A 24595-nucleotide genomic window follows, 5' to 3' on the forward strand; every position below is an offset into this window, starting at 1 on the left:
GTAAATGTTAGAAAGCATCAACAGTTCTTTTGATATGTTTATATATTTCCATTTTTGTTATAATATAAAATAAAATATGCTTTATATCACTGAACAGAAAATATCCTGGGTGAAGCAGATCCAGAAGACTTGTCTGAACCAATAAAATCTTCATCCCAACAGAGTACTGTTCAAAGCATTAAACATTTTATGGTTTGTAATTCTGTCACAACTGTGTGATTATTAAAATAATACAGTGTTCTTTGCCATAAGACCATACTAAAAATAAAAAGATTTAACCCAGCTACAAAAAAGTTTACTGAGAGATGTATGTTTTATAAAGTTTTTCTCCAAGGCCGTGGCTTGATTTTTCTTTACCAAACTTACTTACTTTATTTATTTATATATTTTTTGAGACAGGGTCTTGCTGTGTCTCCCAACCTGGAGTATGGTGGCATGATCATGGCTCATTGCAGCCTCGACTTCCCAGGCTCAATCGATCCTCCCACCTCAGCCACCAGAGTAGAGGGGACTACAGGCATGTGCCACCATGCTTGGCAAAGTTTTGTATTTCTTTGTAGAGACTGAGTTTCATCATTTTTCTCTTGAACTGCTGAATTCAAGCTGTCCTCCTGCCTCGGCTTCCCAGAGTGTTGGGATTACAGGTGTGAGTGACCACACCTCACCCATTTTTCTTTCTTACGTTGTTTTTGAAATGGAGTCTCTTATCTCCCAGGCTAGAGTGCAGTGGCATGATCTCAGCTCACTTTAACCTCTACCTTCCGGGTTCAAGTGATTCTCCGCCTCAGCCTCCTGAGTAGCTGGGATTACAGATATGCAGCACCATGCCCAGCTGCTTTTTGTATTTTTAGTAGAGAGGGGGTTTTACCATGTTGGCCAGGTTGGTCTTGAACTCCTGACCTTAGGTGATCCACTACCTCAGCCTCCAAAGTGCTAGGATTACAGGCATGAGCCACCATGCCTGGCCTCATTTTTCTTTAATAAACTTATTTTAGAATAGTTTAAAAATTTACAAAACAATTGTGAAGATAGTTTAGAGCAGGGGTCTGCAACCCCAGGGCCCTGGACCAGTATCAGTCTGTGGCCTGTTAGGAACTGGGCCACACAATAGGAGATGAGTGGTGGGCGAGTGAGAGTTACTGCCTGAGCTCTGCTTCCTGTCAGATCACTGGTGGCATTAGGTTCACATAGCAGCGGGAGCCCTATTGCGAACTGTGCATGCGAGGGATCTAGGTTGCGCACTTCTTATGAGAATCTAATGCCTGACACTGAGGTGGAACAGTGTCATTCTAAAACCATTCCCCGCCCTGTCCATGGAAAAATTGTCTTCCACAAAACTGGTCCCAGTGGTGCCAAAAAGGTTGGGGAATCACTGGTTTAGAGAATTCTCGTATACTAATATCTATTTTCTCTAATTAGTATCTTAATTAGCAGGTGCATTTGTCATAATTAACAAACCTACATTATTAACTGACATCTATACTTCATTCAGATTTTCTTAGTTTTTGCCTAATGTCTTTTTTCTGTTCCAGGATTCCATCCAGGATACCACATTACATTTTTAGTTGTCATGTCTCTTGGCTGTGACAGTTTCTCAGACTTCCCTTGTTTTTCATGACCATAACCTTTTTGAGGAGTACTAGTCAAGTGTTTTGTGGAGTGTCCCTCAGTTGAGATCTGTATGATGTTTTTGTCATGATTAGAATGGGGTTATGGGTTTTTAGGTGGAAGACCTTAGAGATAAATTGTTATTCTCATCATATGATATCAAGTGTACGTATTATGACCATGACTTATCACTTTTGTTGTTGACTTCTGTTACATGCCTTACACAGTGTAGTGTTTGCTAGGTTTTTCCACTGTAAAGGTAATTCTTTTGTTCCTCTACACATATACTGTATTCTTCAGAAGGAAGTCAGTTTATGTACCTCACGCTTAAGGAGTGGGGAGTTATGCTTCACTTTCTTGAGCGTGGAGTAACTATAGTTTTGGAATTCTTTTGCAAAAAAGATTTTCTTTTTCCCCCTATTTAGTAATGAATTTATATCAGTATGGACTCATGGATATTTATATTTTATCCTTTTAGTTATAGTCTAATACTGCTTTATTTAATTATTTTGTTTCTCGGATTGTTTCTGCTTTGGCCATTGGGAGCTCTTTCAGTTGGCTCTTGCGATACTTTGATATATCCCCATCATTGTGAGTTCTTTTTTTTTTTTTTTTGGAGACTTCCTTACTTTCTGGTGGTGTAAAATGATCCATACTTTTTCTTTCTTTCTTTTGTTTTGTGAGTGACAACACTGTCTCACTGTGTTGTCCAGGTTGGTGGAGTGCAGTGGCATGATCACAATGATCACAGCTCACTGCAACCTCAGCCTCCCAGGCTCAAGCCATCCTCCCACCTCAGCCTCTCAGTAGCTGGGACTACAGGTGCCTGCCACTATGCCTGGCTAAATTTTGTATTTTTTTTTTTTTTTTTTTAGAGATAGGGTTTCGCTATGTTGCCCAGGCTGGTCTTGAAGTCCTGAGCTCAAGTGATTCTCCTGCCTGGGCCTCCCAGAGTGTTGGGATTACAGGCATGAACCACCACACCCAACCAGGCTTATCTTGTACATTTCTTGCTTCAGTCCTAGAATCAGCCATTTCTCCAAGGAATACTGGTTACCTTATTGGAGAATAATATTAGAATCCAAGGCTTGGGTGCTAGATGTGCTCTTTGCTACTGGAGTATCATTGTTTATAGGGCCTCTCAGTTGACAGAGCAAGGAAATATATGTTTTATACTAACCTATGTTAGTACAAAACATGTATGTATGTGTACATGCACATATGTGTGTGTGTGTGTATATATATATATAAAATGGCTTTTTTTTTTTTGAGATGGAGTTTCGCTCTTGTTACCCAGGCTGGAGTGCAATGGCACTATCTCGGCTCAACGCAACCTCCGCCTCCTGGGTTCAGGCAATTCTCCTGCCTCAGCCTCCTGAGTAGCTGGGATTACAGGCACGCGCCACCATGCCCAGCTACTTTTTTGTATTTTTAGTAGAGACGGGGTTTCACCATGTTGACCAGGATGGTCTTGATCTCTTGATCTCATGATCCACCTGCCTCAGCCTTCCAAAGTGCTGGGATTATAGGTGTGAGCCACCGCGCCCGGCCCTCTTTTTTTTTTTTTTTGAGATGGAGTTTCGGTCTTGTTGCCCAGGCTAGAATGCAATGGCGAGATCTTGGCTCACCACAACCTCTGCCTCCCAGGTTCAAGCGATTCTCCTGCCTCAGCCTCCCAAGTAACTGGGATAACAGGCATGTGCCGTAACGCCTACCTAATTTTTTGTATTTTTAGTGGAGCCGGGGTTTCTCCAGACTGGTCTCAAACTCCCAACCTCAGGTGATCCGTCCACCTCTGTCTCCCAAAATTGCTGGGATTACAGGTGTGCCACCTCGCCCAGCTGCTTTTTCTTAATAATTTTTTTTGATAAAAGTAATTGATAAAATTCAATTTGTTTTTTCTTGTATAATTTATGTTATTCTGTGTAAGAAATTCTTGCCTAGTGTAAGGTCACATACTTTATTTTTTCTTTTACAGTGTTTATAGGTTTAGCCCCTACATGTAGATGTATGGTCCTTTTCAAAAACAAATTTTCCTGAATACTAATGTGAGGTAAATGTCTTTTATTTCCTTTGTATATTTTTCTAGTACAATTTCTTGAAAATATTATTCTTTCTCCATTGAATTGCCTTGCCACCTTTGGCAAAAATTGACCATTTCTGTGTGTGTCTATTTCTGGACTCTATTCCATCTCTTTCATCTATATATCTAAATTTATGTCAATACCACACTCTTGAAATCTTGAAATCAGTCAATGTGAGTCCCTAAAGCTCTTTTCCAGAAATTTCTTTGCTATCTTAGTTCCTTTGCCTTTACATAAATATTTAAAAACTGACTTGTCAATTTTTACAAGAAAAGAAAGCCTGCTGGAATTTATATTGGGATTGTGTTGAACCTGTTGATCAATTTAATAATATTGAATTTTTCAATTCATGAATATGGTATTTCTCTCCACTCATTGAGATTTATAAAAATTTCTCTCAAGATTATTTTGTGATTTCCAGTGTACAGATCTTGTATATATTATGTTTATTCCTAAGTATTTCATGTTTTGATGCTATGATAATTGATTTTAAAAACATTTAATTTCCAATAGTTTGTTGCTACTATATAGAAAAATGTTTTTATTTACATTTTGATCTTGTATCCTACGGGCTTACTAACTCAGTGGTTCTCTTAGCTTGTTTTTAAAATGGAGACAAACAAATATAGGAATAGCTGTTTGTTTTTCATAAATAAGTTTTTATGTGGTTGAGAAGGTTCCCTTCTATTCCTTGTTTTCCAGGATCTTTTTTTTTTTTTTTTTTTTTTAAATCACAAATGGATGTTGGATTTAGTCAGCTGCTTTATCTGTATCTACTGAGATGATCATATGGTTTTTCCCTTAATACGGAAATCAGCCTTGCATTTCTGGGGTAAATGCTACTTGGTTATGATGTATTATCATTTTTAAGTTAATTAGGTTAAGGAAATTATCTTCTATTCCTAGATTTCTGAGAGTTTTTAACATGAATGAATACTGAATTATTTTAGGATGTTTTTGCAGCAACTATTGTTATGATCATATTTTTTTTTCTACTCAATTGATTTTCTAATGTTGGACTAGTCTTGTATTATTGGGATGTATCTCACTTGGCTGTAATATATAACTCTTTTTATATATTGCTGGATTCAATTTGTTAATATTTTGTTAAAGATTTTTGCGTGTATATTCAAGAGGGATAACATTCCTTATTCTGAAGAAATTCATAGCATTCAGTGCTTATTTTCCCATGTTTAGTTTTCCAAACAAACTATAGTATCACTTTATCAAAATAAAAAAAAGGAAGATCTCAAATCAATTATTTAATCTATCATTTTAAGAAACTAGAAAAACAGAAGCATGTCATATCCAACGTAACCAAAAAGGGAAAAAAAACATAAAGATGAGAGTAGAAATCAATGAAATAGAAAACAGAAAGTCAACCAAACCAAGAGTTAAGTTAGTTCTTTAAAAAGATTAATAAAATTTATAAACATCAAGCCAGACTGATTAGGAACGTAAAAGAAGAGTCACACATCACTAATACTAGCAATGAGAGAAGGGATGTTTTGATATATTTTTGGTAATAGCTTCTCATATGCTTTTACTTTTAGCTATCTATGCTTTTATATTTAAGAAAATCTTCTTGTAAGGTTTTCTGAGTTAATAAGCTTCTATTCACGTGCTTAGACAATTTGAATTAATGTAATTGTTGATATGGCTGCATATAAAGTGATCTTGTTATTTTCTATTCCGTGTATCTCTACTTTGTTCTTATTTCTTCTTTTTATGCTATCTTTTGAGGATTTAAAAAAAAAGAATTATTTTTTCCTCCACTTTTGTCCTATTAGCTATGCTTTTATTTTTTAGTAGTTGATCTACCATTCGCAAAATATGTTTTTGGATTATCACAGTCTGCTTTCAAATTATATTACTATTATAGGCCTTCATGTATAATACCAGAAGCTTGTAACAGTACACTTCTATTCATTCCCCACAATCTTTGGGCTACTTGTGCCCTATAGTTTGCACCTGTATGTGTCATAAACCCCATGATACATTGTTATTATTTTTGCTTTAAACAATTATTTGAATCACTTATGAGATAAAAGTTCTTTATATCTTCCCACTTATTTAGAATATTAATCACTTTCATTCCTTTGCGTATCCCAGATTTACATGTGGTGTATTTTGTTTGGCCTCAAGTATATCCGTTAACATTACTTATAGTTTAGGTTTGCTGGTGAAAAATTACCTCAATTTTTGTCTGTCTGAATAAGTCTTTATTTTGCCTTTACGAAGACATTTTGTAGTTTTCTCAGTTTTAGTTTGTTTCTCCTCTTAGTTCTTTAAAGAGATTTCTACATTGTCTTCTGTCTTGCATCGTTTCTGACCAAAAATCTTTAATATTTTTGTTCATTTTCACGTGTCTTTTTGTTCTTGTTGCTCTTAAGATTTTCTCTTTATTATTGGTTTTCAGCATTTTGATTATGGTGTACTCTGATATATTTTTATTCATGTTTCTTTTATTCGAGGATTGTTGAGCTTCTTGGATTTGTGTGTTTATTAAGTTTGGATAATTTTTGGCTAATATTTTTATTGTTCATCTATTTTTCTACTTTCATTTGGGACTCCAGTGACACTCATGTTGGATCATTCGATATCTCCCATTCTTCTCCAGTACTGTTTTTTTTTTGAGGTGGAGTTTCACTCTTGTTGCCAAGGCTGGAGTGCAATGGTGTGATCTCAGCTCACTGAAACCTCCGCCTCCCAGGTTCAAGGAGTTCTTCAGCCTTGGCTTCCAGAGTAGCTGAGATTACAGGCATGCGCTGCTGCACCAGGCTAATTTTGTATTTCTAGTAAAGATAGAGTTTTTCCATGTTGGTCAGGCTGTTCCTGAACTCTTGACCTCAGGTGATCCACCCTCCTCGGCCTCCCAAAGTGTTGGGAGTATAGGTGTGAGCCACTATGCCGGGCCAATACTGTTTTTTTCTTTCTTTTCCTCCTCCTGTTCTTTTTCCTTTTTATAGTATTTTTTCGCTTTGTAATTTAGTTTGGATAGTTTCTATTGCTATGTTATTACATTTATTACTGTTTTCTTCTGCAGTGCCAAATTTACTGTTAACCATTTTCAAAGTGCCTTTACCTTAAATTAGTATATATTTCATTTCTACAATTAAATTTTTTTTTTCTTTTTCTAACTTTTTTAAAAGGATTTTCCCAGCACAATTTTTTTTTTTTTTTTTTAAGATGGAGCCTCATTCTGTCACCCAGGCTGGAGTGCAGTGGCTTGATAACAGCTCACTGCAACCTCTGCTTCCTGGGTTCAAGTGATTCTCCTGCTTCAGCCTCCTGAGTAGCTAGAATTATAGGCATGTGCCACCATGCTTGGTTAATTTTTATATTTTTAGTAGAGATAGGGTTTCACCATGTTGGCCAGGCTGGTCTCGAACCCCTGACCTTGTGATCTGCCTGCCTCGCCCTCCCAAAGTGCTGGGATTACAGGCATGAGCCACTGCACCTGGCCAAACATTTTTATAGGATTTTTTCTTTCCTCCATTTGCTAACATTTTCATATACCTACTTGAACATATAGAGTATGTTTATATGATATAGTTTAACATTGTTAGCTAACATTAAAATTGTTTGCTAATTTGGTCATTGGTATCATTTCTGCGTTTGTTATTATTTGAGATTTCTTCTGGGGTTGTGGGCCATGTTGTTCTGCTTACTTGCATGTCAGTACATCCTTAGCAACATATGTTATTATCTGTGTAATTATAACCATCCTTGTGGGTTTGAAGAAGTATTTTGCTGTGGGTTTTGATTTGCCTTTTCTTGAGGACAAAAGATATTGAACCTTTTTTTTTTTTTTTGAGACAGAGTTTCGCTCTGTCACCTAGGCTGGAGTGCAGTGGCTCAAGATCTTGACTCGCTACAATCTCCGCCTCCTGGGTTCAAGCATTTCTCATGCCTCAGCCTTCTGAGTAGCTGAGATTATAGCTGTTCACCACCATGCGTGGCTAATTTTTGTAGTTTTAGTAGAGACAGGGTCTCACCATGTTGGCCAGGCTGGTTTTGAACTCCTGGCCTCAAGTCATCCACCCACCTCAGCCTCCCCAAGTTCTGGGATTGCAGGCGTGAGCCACCATGCCTGGCTACATTTTTCTATTTTAAAATTGATTTTTATTTATTTAGTTTTTAGAGATAGGGTTTCACTTTTTTGCCCAGGCTGAATGCAGTGGCATGAACATCTTTTCATGTACTTGCTGTTGATTTATAGATCTTATTTGGAGAAATGTTAGTTCATATTCTTTTCTCGTTTTTAAACTGTGTTGTCTTTTTATTTTAGAGTTGTAGAATTTTTTTTTAATATATATTCTGGATATAAGCCCCTTATTAGATACATGACTTGTGATTTTTTTCTTCCTTTTTTTTTTTCTTCCTACTTTATGGTGTTCTTTGAAATTAAAGTTTTAAATTTTTATGAAGTCCTGTTTACCTAGGTTTTTCTTTGGTTTGTGTTTTTCGTGTCAAATACAAAACTATTTTGTTATCCAAGATAATGAATATTTGTCTTCATGCTTTCTTTGAAGAGTTATGTAGCTTTAGCTCTTACATCACTTTGAGTTAATTTTTATATATGGTGTGAGATAGGGGTCCAACTTCATTTTCTTACATATGGATCTCTAATGGTTTCAGTGCCATTTACTGAAAAGATTATACCTTCTGAATTTTGTGGCAACCTTGTTGAATTGATTATAAGGGTGTATTTCTGGATTCTCAGTTATATCAATTTATCTATCCTTAGCTATATATCTGTATTACACTGTCTTGATTACTTTAGTTGTATAGTAAGTTATAAAACCTAGAAGTTTGAGTCCTTTATTTCTGTTCTTTTCAAGATTGTTTGGTTATTATGGGTCTCTTGCATTTCCATATGAATTTTAAGATCAGCCTATCAATTTCTGCCAAAAATGTAGCTAGGATTTGATAAGGGGTTACTTTGAATTACATCAGTTTGGGGAGTACTACCATTGTAACAACATTGAGCCTTCTGGTCCATGTACTTAGAATGTTTTTCCATTTATTTAGGTATCGAATTAAACATTTTTTTCAATGTATTTTATAGTTTTTAGTATACAAGTCTTATACTTCTTTTTTAAATTTATTTCTATTTTATTGTTTTTGATAGTATTGATTGAGATTTTCTTGATTTCACTTTCAGATTGTTTATTGCTAATATATAAAAATCCAATTGATTTTTGCATATTGATCTCATATCCTGCAATCTTCCTGAACATTAATTCTAATAGTTTTTTTAGTGGAGTCTTTAGGATTTTCTATATACAGGATCATGTTATCTTGAAACAGAGAGAGTTTTACTTCTTCCTTTCCAATCTAGATGCTCTTTCTTTCTTCTTTCTGTCTGCTTATCTGGTTAGATTGTACAGTATATTGATGAATAGGTACTCAGAGTAGATATCCTTGTCTTCTTCCTGACCTTAGGGGAAGGTGTCCAGTCTTTCACTATTAATTACAATGTTAACTGTGGACTTTTTTTTTTTTTTTGGGTGTGATCCTGGTGTACTAGAGCCTAGATATCCCAGGATGACTTGATCCTCCCACCTCAGCCTCCTGAGCAGCTGGGACCACAGATGCATACTATCATGCCTGGCTAATTTTTAATTTTTTTGATATAGATGGTGTCTTACTGTGTTGCCCAGGCTGGTCTTGACTAGCTAGGCTCAGGTGATCTTCCCACCTTGGCCTCCCAAAGTATTTGATTACAGGTGTGAGCTACTATGCCTTGTCTGGCCGTTTCATTAATCCCCTTTATCAAGTTAAAGAAGTTTCCTTATCTATTTTTCTGTTTTTCTTATGAAAGGGTGTTGGATTTCGTCAGATACCTTTTTTCTGTGTTTTTTGATATGATCATGTTTTTCCCTGTATTTCATTAATACAGGGTATTACACTGATTTTCAGATATTAAACCAATCTTGTTTTCTTCTTGCTTGTGATATTCAGTCTCTTTTATATTTTGCTGGATTTGGTTTGCTGGTATTTCTTTGATGACTTTTTTTTTAAAATCAATATTTACAAAGCATATTGATCTGTACTTTCCTGCTCATATCTTTGTCATGTTTGACATCAGGGTAGTATTGACATACGATGAGTTGGGGAGTATTCTCTTACCTTCTAGTTTTTAGAAAATTTCATGAAGGACTGGCATTAATGCTTTTTTAAGACTAATGATATTTTAATTTTTGTTTTTGTCTTTTAGGATTCTCCTTTTACAAATGCAGGAATGGGATCTAATCTAAATCTGTTAGGTGAAATTGAGTGTGATGCCAGCATAATGGATGGAAAATCCTTAAATTTTGGAGCAGTTGGAGCACTGAGTGGTATGTGGGCATTATGACCTACTATCCTTGGAAAACTATGCACATGACCATTTCATGCCTTCTAAAGATGATTACAGTCTTTTTCACCATTCCTGCTTGGAATAGTGTTTATAACAAATGTTCTTTTTTTTAAATTGAATTTAAGTCATAAAATCTTAATTATAAGTAGTTTTTGATTAGAATTTGATCATTATCCTCTATCCCTTTGAGAGATTAGAGACATTTAAGACCTGATTTAGAATATTCTGGTCTTAAATAACTTTAAAATTTGAAATACACATTATATTTTTTGTTGTAAAATATTTCAAGTAATATAAATATAATTTAACTTTGATCCTCCAAATCTTTTCTTTCTCATTTCCTTTCTCCCGGGGTTTAACCAGTAAAAATATAGTGCTTTAATCTATATTTTTATGTAGAACCACAGTTTTATCTTGTGCTTGTATTTGTTTTCTTAAAAAGTAAATGTGTTAATTATAAACTTTTTAGATTTAAATATAATGTTTTGGAGATTTTTTCCACATCAATACATAAAAGATATGTGTCGTGTTTTATAATGTATTTATTTTCAAGCAAAATATCCATGAAATGTATTTTATGTGTATAGCTTCATGAATTTTTAGATGTTTACAGCCTCATAAGTTACCACCTAGATCAAGACATTAAACATTTCCATGTCAAAATGTAGAACATTTTCATAATCCTGGAAAGGCACTTCTCCTTGGTCCACACTTTTTGTGCTGTCTTCCCCCATGCTAACTGTGGGTACCATAGATTCATCTGCCTGTTCCTAAAATTTACATGTATGGAATCAGACACTTCTGTGTCTGTTTTCTTTTGCTTAATGTTATGGCTGTGAGATGGATCCATGTTTTATGTTGGTAGATTTTTACTTTTTACCACTTAATAGTATTTCATTGAGTGAATATACCATAACTTATGTATTTACTCTTCTTTTAATGGACATATGAAGTTTCTAGTTTTTTCCTTTTATGAGTAAAGCTTCAGTGAATATTATTTTATGTGTCTTTTTTTTTTGAGATGGAGTCTCACTCTTATCACCCAAGCTGGAGTGCCGTGGTGCGATCTGCGCTCACTGTAACCTCTGCCTCCCGGGTTCAAGTGATTCTCCTGCCTCCTCAAGTTTTTGCTTGCTCAAAGTTATGAAGATAGTCTTCATTCTTTTCTTTCAGTAATTTTATTGTTTTTATCCTTCACATTTTGCTTTCTTATCAAGCTCAGATTAATTTTTGAATATATAACATAAGGGTCAACATTTATTTATTTTTTTTCTCATATGGATATCCAAATGGTCTATTGTCCTCTATTGAAAGGAAGTCTTTTCCTCACAGAATTGTGTTGGGAAATTAGGTGACTGTATGTGTGATAGTTTGTTTCTGTACCATGTTATGGCTGCTTTCATAAAATGAGTTGGGGATTTTTTTCCCATCCTTTGAAAAGATTTGTATATAATTGGAATAATTTCTTTTTTAATTGTTTGAAAGAATTCATAAATTGTTTCAAATTAATGGGGTTTTCTTTGTGGGAAGTTTTAAAAAGTAGGATTCAATATTTTTAAATTTATATGATTATATTTTCTTTTTCATGTGTGTTTTTCTGGGAATTAGTTTATTTCATATAAGTTGTCAAGTTTATTTGCCTAAAAACATTTTAGTTAGCTTTCTTTATTGATTTCTAGTTTAATTCCACTATGGCCAGAGAACTGTGTGTGGTACCAACCCTTGAAGCTTTTAGAGACTTGCTGTATGGCCCAGCTTATAGTCTGTTTTGATAAATTTGCATGTGAACTTCAAAAGAATACATACTCAAAAGAGTATGTATTCTGGAGTTGTTGGTTGCAGTGCTCTGTATGTGTCACTTAGGTCAATTTGGTTATTTATTTGTTTTGGTCTTTTATATCCTTTCTCTTTTTTTATTTTATTTTTTATTTTATTTTTAAAGACGGGGTTTCACCATGTTGGTCAGACTGGTCTTGAACTCCCGACCTCAGGTGATCCGCCCGCCTTGGTCTCCAAAGTGCTTGGATTACAAGCCTGAGCCACCATGCCCGGCCTTGTATCCTTTCTCTTTTTTGTGATAGTTAAGAAAGCATGGTTCACTTAGTTTTAATTTTAACTTCTTTTATTATGAAATTTTATTGGTATTTAATACAATTTTGTGTGTTTGAAGGCCGTTAACATTTCTTCGTGTACTGCCTGTTCATACCTGTTGTGTTTTAACTTGTCTTTTAACTCTGTTTATAATATCCTTAATCATGTTGGAATTAAACATGTTTATTTGTCAAACTTACTAATTTCTCTTTTGTTTATAATATCTAACTCTGTTTATAATATCCTTAATCATATTGGAATTAAACATTTCTGTTTGTTAAACTTACTACTTTCTCTTTTGTGACTATTATATTTTGTATTTCTTAAAGGCCCTCATAATTTATAAGCATAATTTACCTGTATTTTCTTCTAACACATGTATAGTTTATTTTTCATTTACCTCTTGAATACATTGTTTGCTTTTTCTGAAATGACTGAAAATTGTTCCTACATAGTTAATTGAATAACAATAACTACAGTTTATTGAATGACTGTAATACCCTAGGCATTGTTCTACAGTGGTTTACATATTTTATTTTATTTTATTTATTTATGAGAAGGAGTCTCACTCTGTCAGCCCCAGCCAGAGTGTAGTGGTGCTATCTTGGCTCACTGCAACCTCTGCCTCCTGGGTTCAAGTGATTCTCTTGCCTCAGTCTCCTGAGTAACTGAAATTACAGGTGTGCACCACCACACCTGGCTAATTTTTATATTTTTAGTAGAGATGGGGTTTCACCATGTCAGCCAAGCTGGTCTTGAACTCCTGACCTCAGATGATCTGCCCACCTGAGCCTCCCAGAAGTGCTGGGATTACAGACATGAGGCACTGTGCCTGGCCCAGTGGTTTATATATTTAAATCATTTAGTTCTCATGATACCCTTATGAGGTCTATGCTTTACAGATGAGGAAACTGAGACACGAGAGATTTAGTAGTTTGTCCAAGGACATTGTATTAGTCTGGGTAAAACTGGAAGACAGAAACCATACCGTAGTTTAAATATAAGTTTAATATAAAGAGTTATTAAGCAGCGATAGGAGAGTAACTCTATAAACATCAAAGAGAACTATAAACATGGGAATACAAATCAAAAATGTATTCTAGAGCAGAGGGAGAATACCCAAAGACGAGCACATTTGGAAGTAGGTTCATACCTCATTGAAGAAGGTGTGGCTATCATCCACTGTATGGCAGAGAAGTCGCCGGGTTACCCAGGCCAGAGCTGGTCTGTAGTCATTGTGTGAGCAGGATCAATCCTGTGAGGCAAAGGGAAGCTCAGACTGGGAAGTGGGCACACAGAGGTCAAGGTGCTGTGGGAATTAAACCTCCCTTGGGCAGGATAAAGATTGGGCTTTGGCTTGCTTCACAGGCACCCCATGGAACACTTGTTATGTGTGCCTATGGGGCTGAGGAGTGGGTGTGGGGATCAATGACCTGGATGGAGTATGGTCTTATTCTTTTTGGAGCTCTCAGCTATGCTGCTATGGCACAGATCAGGAGCTGGAGAAAATGTGGTGTTCAAATGCTGGAGAAAGCTGCTCCCTGTGGGTGGGCACTTAGCACAGGAGAATACCACATGGGCCAAAATGAAGCCTGGTGAGCAAGATACCCTTTCCTCCTACAGTGTTTCTTCAGTGTCCTATACTGACAAAGTTTACCCATTGTGCTAGCTGGCAAAGGAAACATATTTAGAGGGCCCATATCCATTTTCACACATCAGGCAACAAAGGGTGAATTTGTAGCTGAGAAGCAATAAATTGATTAACTGAACAGTTACAAAGTAGTCTGACTCCTAGGCTTTTACCTCTGTGTTCTTTCTCCCTCTTATATGTAGTTTATTCTTTTCCTACTGATTTGAAATACTAGGCATATTATATATTAAATACCTAAGTTCACAAGTGTCTGTTTCTGAACTTTAGCTTTATTCTGTTCCACTGATAAATTTGTTTATTTTGTACTAAACCACTCTTTTTGAATTATAATAGCTTCAAATAAAAAATGATATCTTGCAGGGTAAATATACCTCTTCATTTTTCTTTTTCAAAGTTTTCTTTTCCTGATTTAAGAGTCAGCTTCTTATGCATCATGGAAATCCTTTTGAAAGTTTTGATGGATAATTTATAAAGATTGGGATTTATAAGTTAACTTGGAAAAGGTTGATGTCTTTACAATATTGAAGCATCACATCCAAACTAGCAAAGATATCTGATTTGGGCTTTTCTTTTTTTGTTTTGTATTTCATACTTCTTTGGAAGATTTGGTATTGAGCTAAATTTCTACAATTGGTTTTGCTTGGAGTCATCTGGTAGCCTTAATTTAAATTTTTGTAGTCTCTTTATATCCCACTGATTATTTGTTTGTATTCATAATGTTCTGAAAGATAGACATAGATTATGATGGAAGGTGTGGTCTCTGATACTAGCTGCTTCTGTGTTAAAACTCAGCGCTGCGATCTTGGGCAGGCAACTTAACCCTCTGTATAAATGTTTTCTTATTAATCCAATAGGATTAATAAGTGTGGTTATATGACAGAATTGAAGGATCAGTTGGCTCATCCAGTACATTTTAGAATTTGGCACTGGGCCTGGAGCATATTAGGAAGTAGTTACTTTCATTGCCTTCTACCATAATCATCATTGCCATTGTCTTTGTCATTGTCATCCTGACAGCGTTTATCACACTCATACTGTCCTGTCATTTTCCTGGATAAGGACTATTGCCTCACTTGTACATGCTGGTTAGCCTCCCGGAAACAATCTGAACCACATTGTACGTTACCATCTTTTACACACTTGGTCTCTTTTCCCACCCTTACCCAATTTGAAGGACATTTCCCCTGTTCTGTCTCTCTCGTAGGTGACATTTAAAATTTTTGGCTCATTTTTTCCTATTAATTTTTCTCTCTAAGGTCAATTTGAAGCTGTTTATAATCATGTTTATCCTTTAAAGGGAATTTATGGTTTTGTAGTCACTAAATGCTTGGAGCATATATATAGTTTTGATAGTAGGAGAATACCACATTTTCAGTTCATTTTAAAAACTATTCTGAAACCTATTAAAAAGGAACCTAATTTAAATATGTAGTATTTCAATTCAGCCTTTGTTCTTTAGCACATGACAAAACATGAGAATATGTATTTTATATTTGATCTTTTCTTCTAGGTTTTCCATAGGTTTTTTGATTTAACTCTTATTGCTCATGATTATTAAGGGTTTTCATTAGTATTACTTGATATATTGAAAGAGAATTTCCAAGATATATTCGAGTTGTTTTATTGAAACAACTGCAAAACTGAGTGGGAAACTGAAAGACATTTCTGACATCTTTTTTGCCAATCTTATTTTATAGGAATCAAGAACCCAGTCTCAGTTGCGAACAGACTGTTATGTGAAGGGCAGAAAGGCAAGCTCTCGGCTGGCAGAATTCCTCCCTGGTAACCACTTTGTTCTTCCTGACTTTTCCTGTCTTTAGTGCATTTTTATACACACAAGTCTGATGCTGTTGGTTACAAACCAGGTAGCATGCCTTTGAGAAGAAGACAAACTTTGTTCTGTGATCTTGGAATATTTTATACAACTGATAAAGTCCTGGATGGAATAGAATATTATGGATTAAAGCAGAAAGGGGATCAGTGCTCAATTGGGCTCATTTTATTGTGAAACTTAAAAAAAACTTGCACATTATAGTTGGAGTCTGAAATAATTTTTAATTTTGAGAAGTTTTTAGAATAAAGTACATGGAATATAGTAAATAGCCCTTATGAACCTGAGATCCAGCTCCAGTAATTTCCAGTGTTTTGTTCTTCATCTATCTCATGCATCTCAGTTTTTTTTCCTGTAGGGTTTTTGGTTTTGTTTATTTTTATTTTATTTTATTTTATTTGAGACAGAGTCTCACTCTGTCACCCAGGCTGGAGTGCAGTGGCACGGTCATGGCTCACTGCAGCCTTGACCTCCTGAGCTCAAGAGATCCTCTTGCCTCAGCCTACTGAGTAACTGGGACTACATGCATATGCTGCCTTTCCTAGATATTATTTTTATTTTTTGTAGAGGTGGCATCTTGCTATGTTGCCCAGGCTGGTCTCAAACTTCTGGACTCAAGCAGTCCTCCTGTCTTGGCCTCCCAGAGAGCTGGGATTATAGGCACGAGCCAACGTGCCTCGCCCCTATAGCATTTTAAAGCAAATCCCTGACATTGTAGTTTACCCTTAAATAGTTTTATAAGTAATTCTGTGTTTGCAAAACATGGCCCCTGTACTGTTAGCATGCCTAACAATATTCAAACTTATGCTTTAATACCATGTTATACTTAGTCTATGCTCAGCATGCCTGGTTGTGGAGGTTACATTAATGTTCTTTGTTCAAAGTTGTGGTGACAGTGCTGTAGGAATTACTTTGTTTGATTCTACTGTGTTTTGAAGTTACAGAAAATAAATTAATATAGTTAAAAAAAAATCTCAAATCCTTTACCCAGATAGATTTAAGATTTTAATCATATATGTCCCAGTTTAATTATTGCACTAGAGAGTCAATTATGAAAACATTCTCAAATATTAATTTTTAATATTATATGTTTTTGATAAAGCAATGGTAACGGAAAGCAAATCTGATTTCTTGAGATCATTTCCAATATGTGTTGGATTGATTTCAGTAAGTTTCCTGATAACTCTGAAAATGAGAAAAGTGGTTAAAATAATCTTACATGTGTTTCTGTCATGATTTATATTAAACCCATGCTATTTTTTTAACTGATATGAAAGTACCAACCCAAAATTTGCTAAGTGTTTATTCAGCAGGTACACACAGAGTCCTTCTATCCATACCTTTTTTTTTTTTTTTTTGAGACGGAGTTTCACTCTTGTTACCCAGGCTGGAGTGCAATGGCGCGATCTTGGCTCACCGCAACCTCCGCCACCTGGGTTCAAGCAATTCTCCTGCCTCAGCCTCCCGAGTAGCTGGGACTACAGGTGCGCGCCACTGTGCCCAGCTAATTTTTGTATTTTTGGTAGAGACGGGGTTTCACCATGTTGACCAGGATGGTCTCGATCTCTTGACCTCGTGATCCACCCGCCTCGGCCTCCCAAAGTGCTGGGATTACAGGCGTGAGCCACCGCGCCCGGCCTTACCCATACCTTTTTAAGGGAGTGTTAAGTGCAAAGAGATTGGCTCTGGTTTTATATTCTCTGTAATGTGCATTTAAACATGACTGTGTTCTTTCACCCAATATTTCCTTTTGTGTGTAGAACCTAATTAACATGAACTAAACAATTTAGAAGACATGTACCCAGTAGGGAAGAAAAGATGTAGTTGTTTGGTTGGCAAGAAAAAAGCATAAACAGTGTAAAAAGTATTTTGAAGTTCACCTACAAATCTATCATAATCCCATTGCCCCTACTCCTCATGGTATTTACCAAGCAGTTTCTCAAATTTGTAGGGAGGAACAAGTGTTCAAGAATAGTCAAGGCAGTTGTAAACAGCTTAAAGAGTTGGATGTACTTCATGGATAGCATACTTTTATATAATACTAATTAAAACAGGTTGATGTAGGTATAGATAAAAAGATGAATAAGAGCTCCAAGTCTAGAAGCACTCAGTGCATGAGGGAATTTGGTCTATGATAACAGTATCATCTCAAATCAATGTGGGGGAAAAGAATGGTATATTAAATAAATTGTGTTGGGACAGTTAACTACCTAGTTCAAGAACATTAAATTCCGATGTCACATCACTAAGAAAAAGCCCAAACCCAAAAGTAAAAAAGTGTAGTATAAAAATACTAGGAAAAAATATGGAAGAGTATTCTTATGACAATGAGGCAACAACAAATTTATTAAGATAAAAAATAAAGCTAAGTATTGAAACATATGACAAGTAAAGATATATACCTATGATACAACTGAAGATACTATGATCAGAATTAAAAGGCAGTATGTCCTTTGGAACTGAGAAAAATTATTTGCAGGATATGTAGCAAACAAAAAATTATCCAAAGTGTTTATGAACTATAAAATATCAATAAGAAACTGACAACCCAAATTTTAAAAATTAGTAAAGGATATAAATATGCAATTCATGGGAAAAAATTAATGGGATATAAATACATGAAAAGATGCTCAATAATATTAATCAAGGAATTATTAGTTAAAAAAAAGGGCAATATTTTTATCTTTTTAAAGTAGCAAAATTAACAAAGACCAACAATATACAGTATTCAGGGCATAGAAAAACAGGTTCTTCTGCTGTTGATGGGAACATAAACAACCAGTTGAGAGACATTTTGATGTTATTTATTAAATACAAATTGAAAATGCACATTGTATGCTCCAGCATTTCTATCCTGAGACAAAATGTCTTCAGAAGAAGCCTTGTACAACACAAGAAGGCTATAGCATTGTTGCTTGTAGAGTATAAACATGTAAGCTACCTAAATATCCATCAGTGGCTAAATAAACTGTTTTCTAGTTATATTATTAGATACCCTGTGGCATTAGAAAAAAGGAGAGAAACGTTTGTGTGTGGCACCATGGCTTACTGTTAGAATTAATTTACTTGAGCTGCCTTAACAAAATACCTTAGATTTAGTGGCTTAAACAGTAGAATTGTATTTCTCACAGTCCTGGAAGTTAATAAGTCCAAGATCTAGGTTTTAGCCTGTTTGGTTTCTGGTGACGGCTCCTTTTCTAGCTTGCCTTCCCACTGTGTTCTTACACTAGAGATAGGGGTGTAGGGAAGGGGTTGTTGAGAGAGAAACATTTCCTTCTTATAATGACACTAATAACATCAAGAGGACCTTACCCTCATGACTTCATCCAACTGTGATTATCTCCCAAAGGCCCATCTCCAAATATATCACATTGAGGGCTAGGGCTTCAACAAATGAATTTTTGGGTGAACACTATTCAGTCCACAGAAATAGATCTCTACATTGTAGAGTAAATAAATCAGGTTGCTGATGATATGTTCATTTTGACTTCTGTTTTCTTAAAAGAATTACAAAACAATATGATGCACACTTGTTCTCTGCCACCTAGGATAGGAAATAAAATACCACCAAAAGATTTGGAGCTAGACTAAACTCTGCCAATTTACATTTCTACCTATAGTGTCTTATGATCATTTAACCAAACACTTACCAGGAGTAATATGTTTTTAAAATCTTTAAAAAGTTAAGAGGGAAGAGATTTAACATATACTCCTTGTCCTTTCCACTGTCCTACATGCTCACCCTGACCCCCATCTCTGCCTACACCTGGGTAACAATAATCCTGATTTTAAACTTTTCTCATTGCCATATAGTCTTTCATATTGTTACAGTATATACAATACTCTGATTTTCTGTGGCTACATAAATATGTGCATTTATGTACAAAAAAGACTTGTAACGTATTACTACACCCGCTGTGATTACTGCAGGGGAAGAGGGAAGAGGGACTAAGATGAGGCAATGGTAAAAGGGGACCTATGCAGTATTTCAATATTTTACAAGGAGAAAACATGGGAAAAAGTGATGGCTACCTCTTTATTAAAATCATATTATATAGTAATGCTACACCTGTCTGGAACTAGCTGGTTTTCTTTTTTTTTTTTTAATTTTCTTTTTATTATTATTATTATACTTTAAGTTCCGGGGTACATGTGCAGAGTGTGCAGGTTTGTTACATAGGTATACATGTGCCATGGTGGTTTGCTGCATCCATCACCCTATCATCTACATTAGATTTTCTCCTAATGTTATGCTTTCCCTATCCCCCCATCCCCTGCTATCCCTCCCCTAGTTCCCTTCTTCCCAACAGGCCCTGGTGTGTGCTGTTCCCCTCCCTGTGTCCATGTGTTCTTATTGTTAAACACCCACTTATGAGTGAGAACATGTGGTGTTTGGTTTTCTGTTCTTGTGTCAATTTGCTGAGAATGATGGTTTTCAGCTTTATCCATGTCCCTGCAAAGGATGTGAACTCATCCTTTTTTATGGCTGCATAGTATTCCATGGTGTATATGTGCCACATTTTTTTTATCCAGTCTATCAGTGATGGGTATTTGGGTTGGTTCCAAGTCTTTGCTATTGTGAACAGTGCTGCAATAAACATATGTGTGCATGTGTGTTTATAATAGAATGATTTATAATCCTTTGGGCATGTACTCAGTAATGGGATTGCTGGATGAAATGGTATTTCTAGTTCTGGATCCTTGATGAATCACCACACTGTCATCCACAATGGTTGAACTAATTTACACTCCCACCAACAGTGTAAAAGCATTCATATTTCTCCACATCCTGTCCTGCATCTGTTGTCTCCCAATTTTTTAGTGATTGACGTTCTAACTGTTATGAGATGAATCTCAATGTGGTTTTGATTTGCATTTCTCTAACGACCAGTTATGATAAGCTTTTTTTCATATGTTTGTTGGCTGTATAAATGTCTTCTTTTGAGAAGTGTCTGTTGATGTCCTTCACCCACTTTTTGATGAGGTTGTTTGTTTTTTTCTTGTAAATTTATTTAAGTTCTCCGAAGAGTCTGGATATTAGCCCTTTGTCACATGGGTAGATTGCAAAATTTTTTTACCATTCTGTTGGTTGCTGGTTCACTCTACTGATAGTTTCTTTTGCTGTGCAGAAGCTCTAATTTAATTAGATCCCATTTGTCTATTTTGGCTTTTGTTGCCATTGCTTTTGGTGTTTTAGTCATGAAGTCCTTACCCACCTATGTTTTGAATGGTATTGCCTAGGTTTTCTTCTAGAGTTTTTATGGTGTTAGGTCTTAAGTTTAATCTTTAACCCATCTAGAGTTAATTTTTGTATAAGGTGTAAGGAAGGGATCCAGTTTCAGTTTTCTGCATATGGCTAGCCAGTTTTCCCAACACCATTTATTAAATAGGGAATCCTTTCCCCATTGCTTGTTTTTGTCAGGTTTGTCAAAGATCAGATGGTTGTAGATTTGTGACGTTATTTCTGAGACCTCTGTTCGGTGGAACTAGCTGGTTTTCTCACAAAAATAATTCTTTATGTTTTTGAGTGTTTTGATATTTTAGGTGTTTTATATTTTCTTTTTTTTTATTTTTTAATTTAAAAATTTTTCTTTTTATCACTAGATTCAGAAGCTGAAGGTGTTTTACATTTTCATATGAATTTTAGAATTTTTCCATTTCTATAAATACACTGCCAGAATTTTGATTAGGATTCTAATATATGCATTTATCAAGGTTTTAACTTTTATAGTTTCAGTGTATAGATCTTGCACAGTGTTTATTATGTTTACACCTGGTACTTCATTCTTTTTGATGCTGTGGTCAATGGTATACTTAAACATGTTTATTTCCAATTGTTCATTGTCAGTATGTAGAAATATGATTGATTTTAACATATTGACATTTTATGATGGGAATTTGGTAAATCCATTTGTTTTAGTTTCATTTTTTATAGATTCCATAAGATTTTCTTTCTTTCTTTCTTTTCTTTTTGAGATGGAGTCTTGCTCTGTTACCCAGGCTGGAGTGCAATGGCACGAACTCGGCTCACTGCAACCTCTGCCTCCCAGGTTCAAGCAATTCTCCTGCCTCAGCCTCCTGAGTAGCTGGGATTACAGGCATGTGCCATAATACCTGGCTAATTTTGTATTTTTAGTAGAGATGGGGTTTCTCCATGTTTGTCAGGCTGATCAGGAACTCCTGACCTTAGGTGATCCACCCGCCTCAGCCTCCCAAAGTGCTGGGATTATAGGCGTGAGCCACCTTGCCCAGCCAAGACATAAATATGTCTCCTGGGAATGAATATAGTTTTATTTCTATTTCTATACTGGATTCTTTTAACTAATTTTTTTTTCATGCTTTATTGCATTGGCTGGAATATCCAATGCAGTGTACAGTAGAATTATGAGAGTGGACATCCTTCCCTTGTTTGTGATCTTAGGGAAGAAGCATTTGGTCTTTCATCATCAAGTATGATGATTGCTGTAGGTTAATCACAGATGCTTTTGATCATTTGAGAAATTTCCCTTGTTTTTATTAGTCCATTTTTGTACTGCTATGAAGAAGTACCTGGGACTGGAATTTATAAAGAAAAAGAGGTTTAATGGACTCACAGTTTGACATGGCTGGGGAGGCCTCACAATCATGGCAAAAGGTGGAGGAGCAAGGGCACATCTTACATTACATGGTGGCAGGCAAGCGTGTGTCTGCAGAGGAACTGCCCTTTATAAAACCATCAACTCTTATGAGACTTACTCACTATCACAAGAACAGCATGGGAAAAACCTGGTCCCATGATTCAGTTACCTCTCATTGGGTCCCTTCCATGACAGATGGGTATAATGGGAGCTACAATTCAAGATGAGATTTGAGTGGGGTTACAGCCAAACCATATCACGTAGTGTGCTGAGAATTATAGTAGAAACAGGTGTTGTACTTTGTCAAATGCTTTTCTGCATCTATTGAGATGATCTTATGATTTTTAAAATTTAATTAGCTAATTTAGTGATTTGTTGATTTTTGATTGATAAAGCAGCAGTTGCATTCCTGGGATAACTTCTACTTGGTCATAATGTATTATTTGTTTTATATATTGTTGGTTTCAGGTTGCTAATATTTGGTAAATAATTTTTATATGTATGTTTATGAGTGATATTTGTTTATAGTTTTATTGTAATAACTTTGGTTTGGGTTCATTTTGCTTTTTAAATGTATAGGGATATATTTCATCAACTTTGGGAAAAAATTTCTCATCTCTTCGGATACTTTTTTCTGAATCCCTGTCTCTTCTATTCAGAATTCTGATTATACATAAATTCAGCCTCTTGTAGTTTACAGATCACTCATGATTTGTTTACTTTTTTCATTGTTTTTTTCTCTTTGTTTCATTTTAAATAGTTTCATAGTTTCCACTGCTGTCTTCAAGTTTACTAATTATTTTTCTGTCTATTCACTTAATGTCTAGTTACCTGCTAAGCCCATTCAGCTTGTTTTTTATTTCTGACATTGTTATTTTTATCTCTATGAGTTGATTTGCATCTTTAAACAAATGTCTTCCATGTATCTACTTAACATGCTTAAACTTTCCTCTAGCTTCATGAACATATGTATAGTATTTTAACAACTATTTTAATATCTTTGATAATTCTGTCATCTTTGTTATTTATAGATTGTTTTCAATTCAATAACTTTTCACTTCATTACGGGTTACCTTTTCCTCCTATTTTGCGTGCTTGGTGATTTTTATTGGGTTTCAGAGATTGTGAATTTTACCTTTTTGGGTGCTTTGTATTTTTGTATTTTAATAACTTTTCTTACTTTTTATTCTAGGAGGTGGCTAAGTTACTTAAAAACAGCTTGAGCCTTTCAGGTCTCACTTTAAACTTTGTTACATGAGACAAGAAGTATCTGGCCTTGAGCTAGCCTTGCTATTGAGGCAGATTCTTTCAAAGTATTATAACAGATGCACCTAGAATAAGGCCTTTGCTTTCATTGGTGAGAGCAGGAGCTGTTCCTGGCTCTGTCTGAACTTGGGGATTTATTATTTTTTTTTAGCTTTCATTGTATTTGTTCCAAGGCTTTGGGTAATTTCTTCTTAAACATGCACTGATCTCTATTTAGCTGAAGACCAGAAGGATACTCAGCAGATCTCTAGAGAACTCTCTGTATGCAGCTCTTTCCTTTCTGGTACTCTCTTTTGTGAACTCTGGCTATGTGGCCTCTCTGGATGCCCAACTATGTCACTTTAACTCAGAGATACTGCTGGAGCTCCTGTGCTGTGGTTTAGAAACTCTCTAGTAATGAAGGTGAGCCCTATGATTGCAGTAAGGCAATCACAAGGTTTACTTTGTTTCCTTTCTCTGAAGAATCACTGTCTTATGCTACCTAATTTCTTATGTCTGAAAAATGTTATTTTCTATATTTTGTCTTTTTTTTTCACTGCTTCAAATAAGAGGCTTTGTTCCCTGTTACTCCATCTTTTCCAGAAGTGAAAATCTCTCACATACCTGGAAGCTCACTGTTTAAATTATTATAGAAATTAGATGACTAGAAATATTTGGATCACATGTAAGTAAGCTCAAAGTAAAAACATGATAAATTTGGTTATGTTGATTTAGGGTACTCAGGGAACTTGAAAAAAAACAACAACAACTGTATTACATTTAGGCAGTGAACTCTAGAGAGTTTCTGCCATAAGAAAACACCTTAATACCATAAACTAGGTAGCTTATAAACAATAAAAGTTTCAGCCGGGCACTGTGGCTGACGCCTATAATCCCAGCACTTTGGGAGGCCAAGGTGGGTGGATCATGAGATCAGGATATCAAGACCATCCTGGCCAACATGGTGAAACCTCGTCTCTGCTGAAAATACAAGAATTAGCCAGGCGTGGTAGTCCCAGGCTGAGGCAGGTAAATTGCTTGAACCTGGGAGGTGGAGGCTGCAGTGAGCCGAGATTGTGCTCCTGCATTCCAGCCTGAGTGACA

General features: G+C 35.6%; 1 protein-coding gene across 5 annotated transcripts in view; it reads left to right on the forward strand.

Moving 5' to 3' along the window:
- The window catches only part of TASP1 (taspase 1), a 246532-nt gene that overhangs the window by 40731 nt on the left and 181206 nt on the right, over nucleotides 1-24595 (forward strand). For 4 of the 5 annotated variants that reach the window (XR_010343411.1, XR_010343409.1, XM_012474983.3 and 1 more), the window contains exons 5-6: nucleotides 9916-10036; nucleotides 15496-15580. The exons of the other annotated variant lie outside the window; for it this stretch is intronic. Coding sequence is in view for 2 of the 4 variants with exons in the window: in XM_012474983.3 (XP_012330406.1) it covers nucleotides 9916-10036; nucleotides 15496-15580 (206 nt within the window). In the remaining 2 variants the exon portion in view is untranslated. The remainder of the gene's footprint in view (nucleotides 1-9915; nucleotides 10037-15495; nucleotides 15581-24595) is intronic. 5 annotated transcript variants of the gene reach the window in all.

The sequence above is a fragment of the Aotus nancymaae genome, unplaced genomic scaffold (genome assembly GCF_030222135.1).
Source record: "Aotus nancymaae isolate 86718 unplaced genomic scaffold, 86718_ANA_hifiasm-v0.15.2.pri h1tg000001l, whole genome shotgun sequence".
NCBI classification, from domain to species: domain Eukaryota; kingdom Metazoa; phylum Chordata; class Mammalia; order Primates; family Aotidae; genus Aotus; species Aotus nancymaae.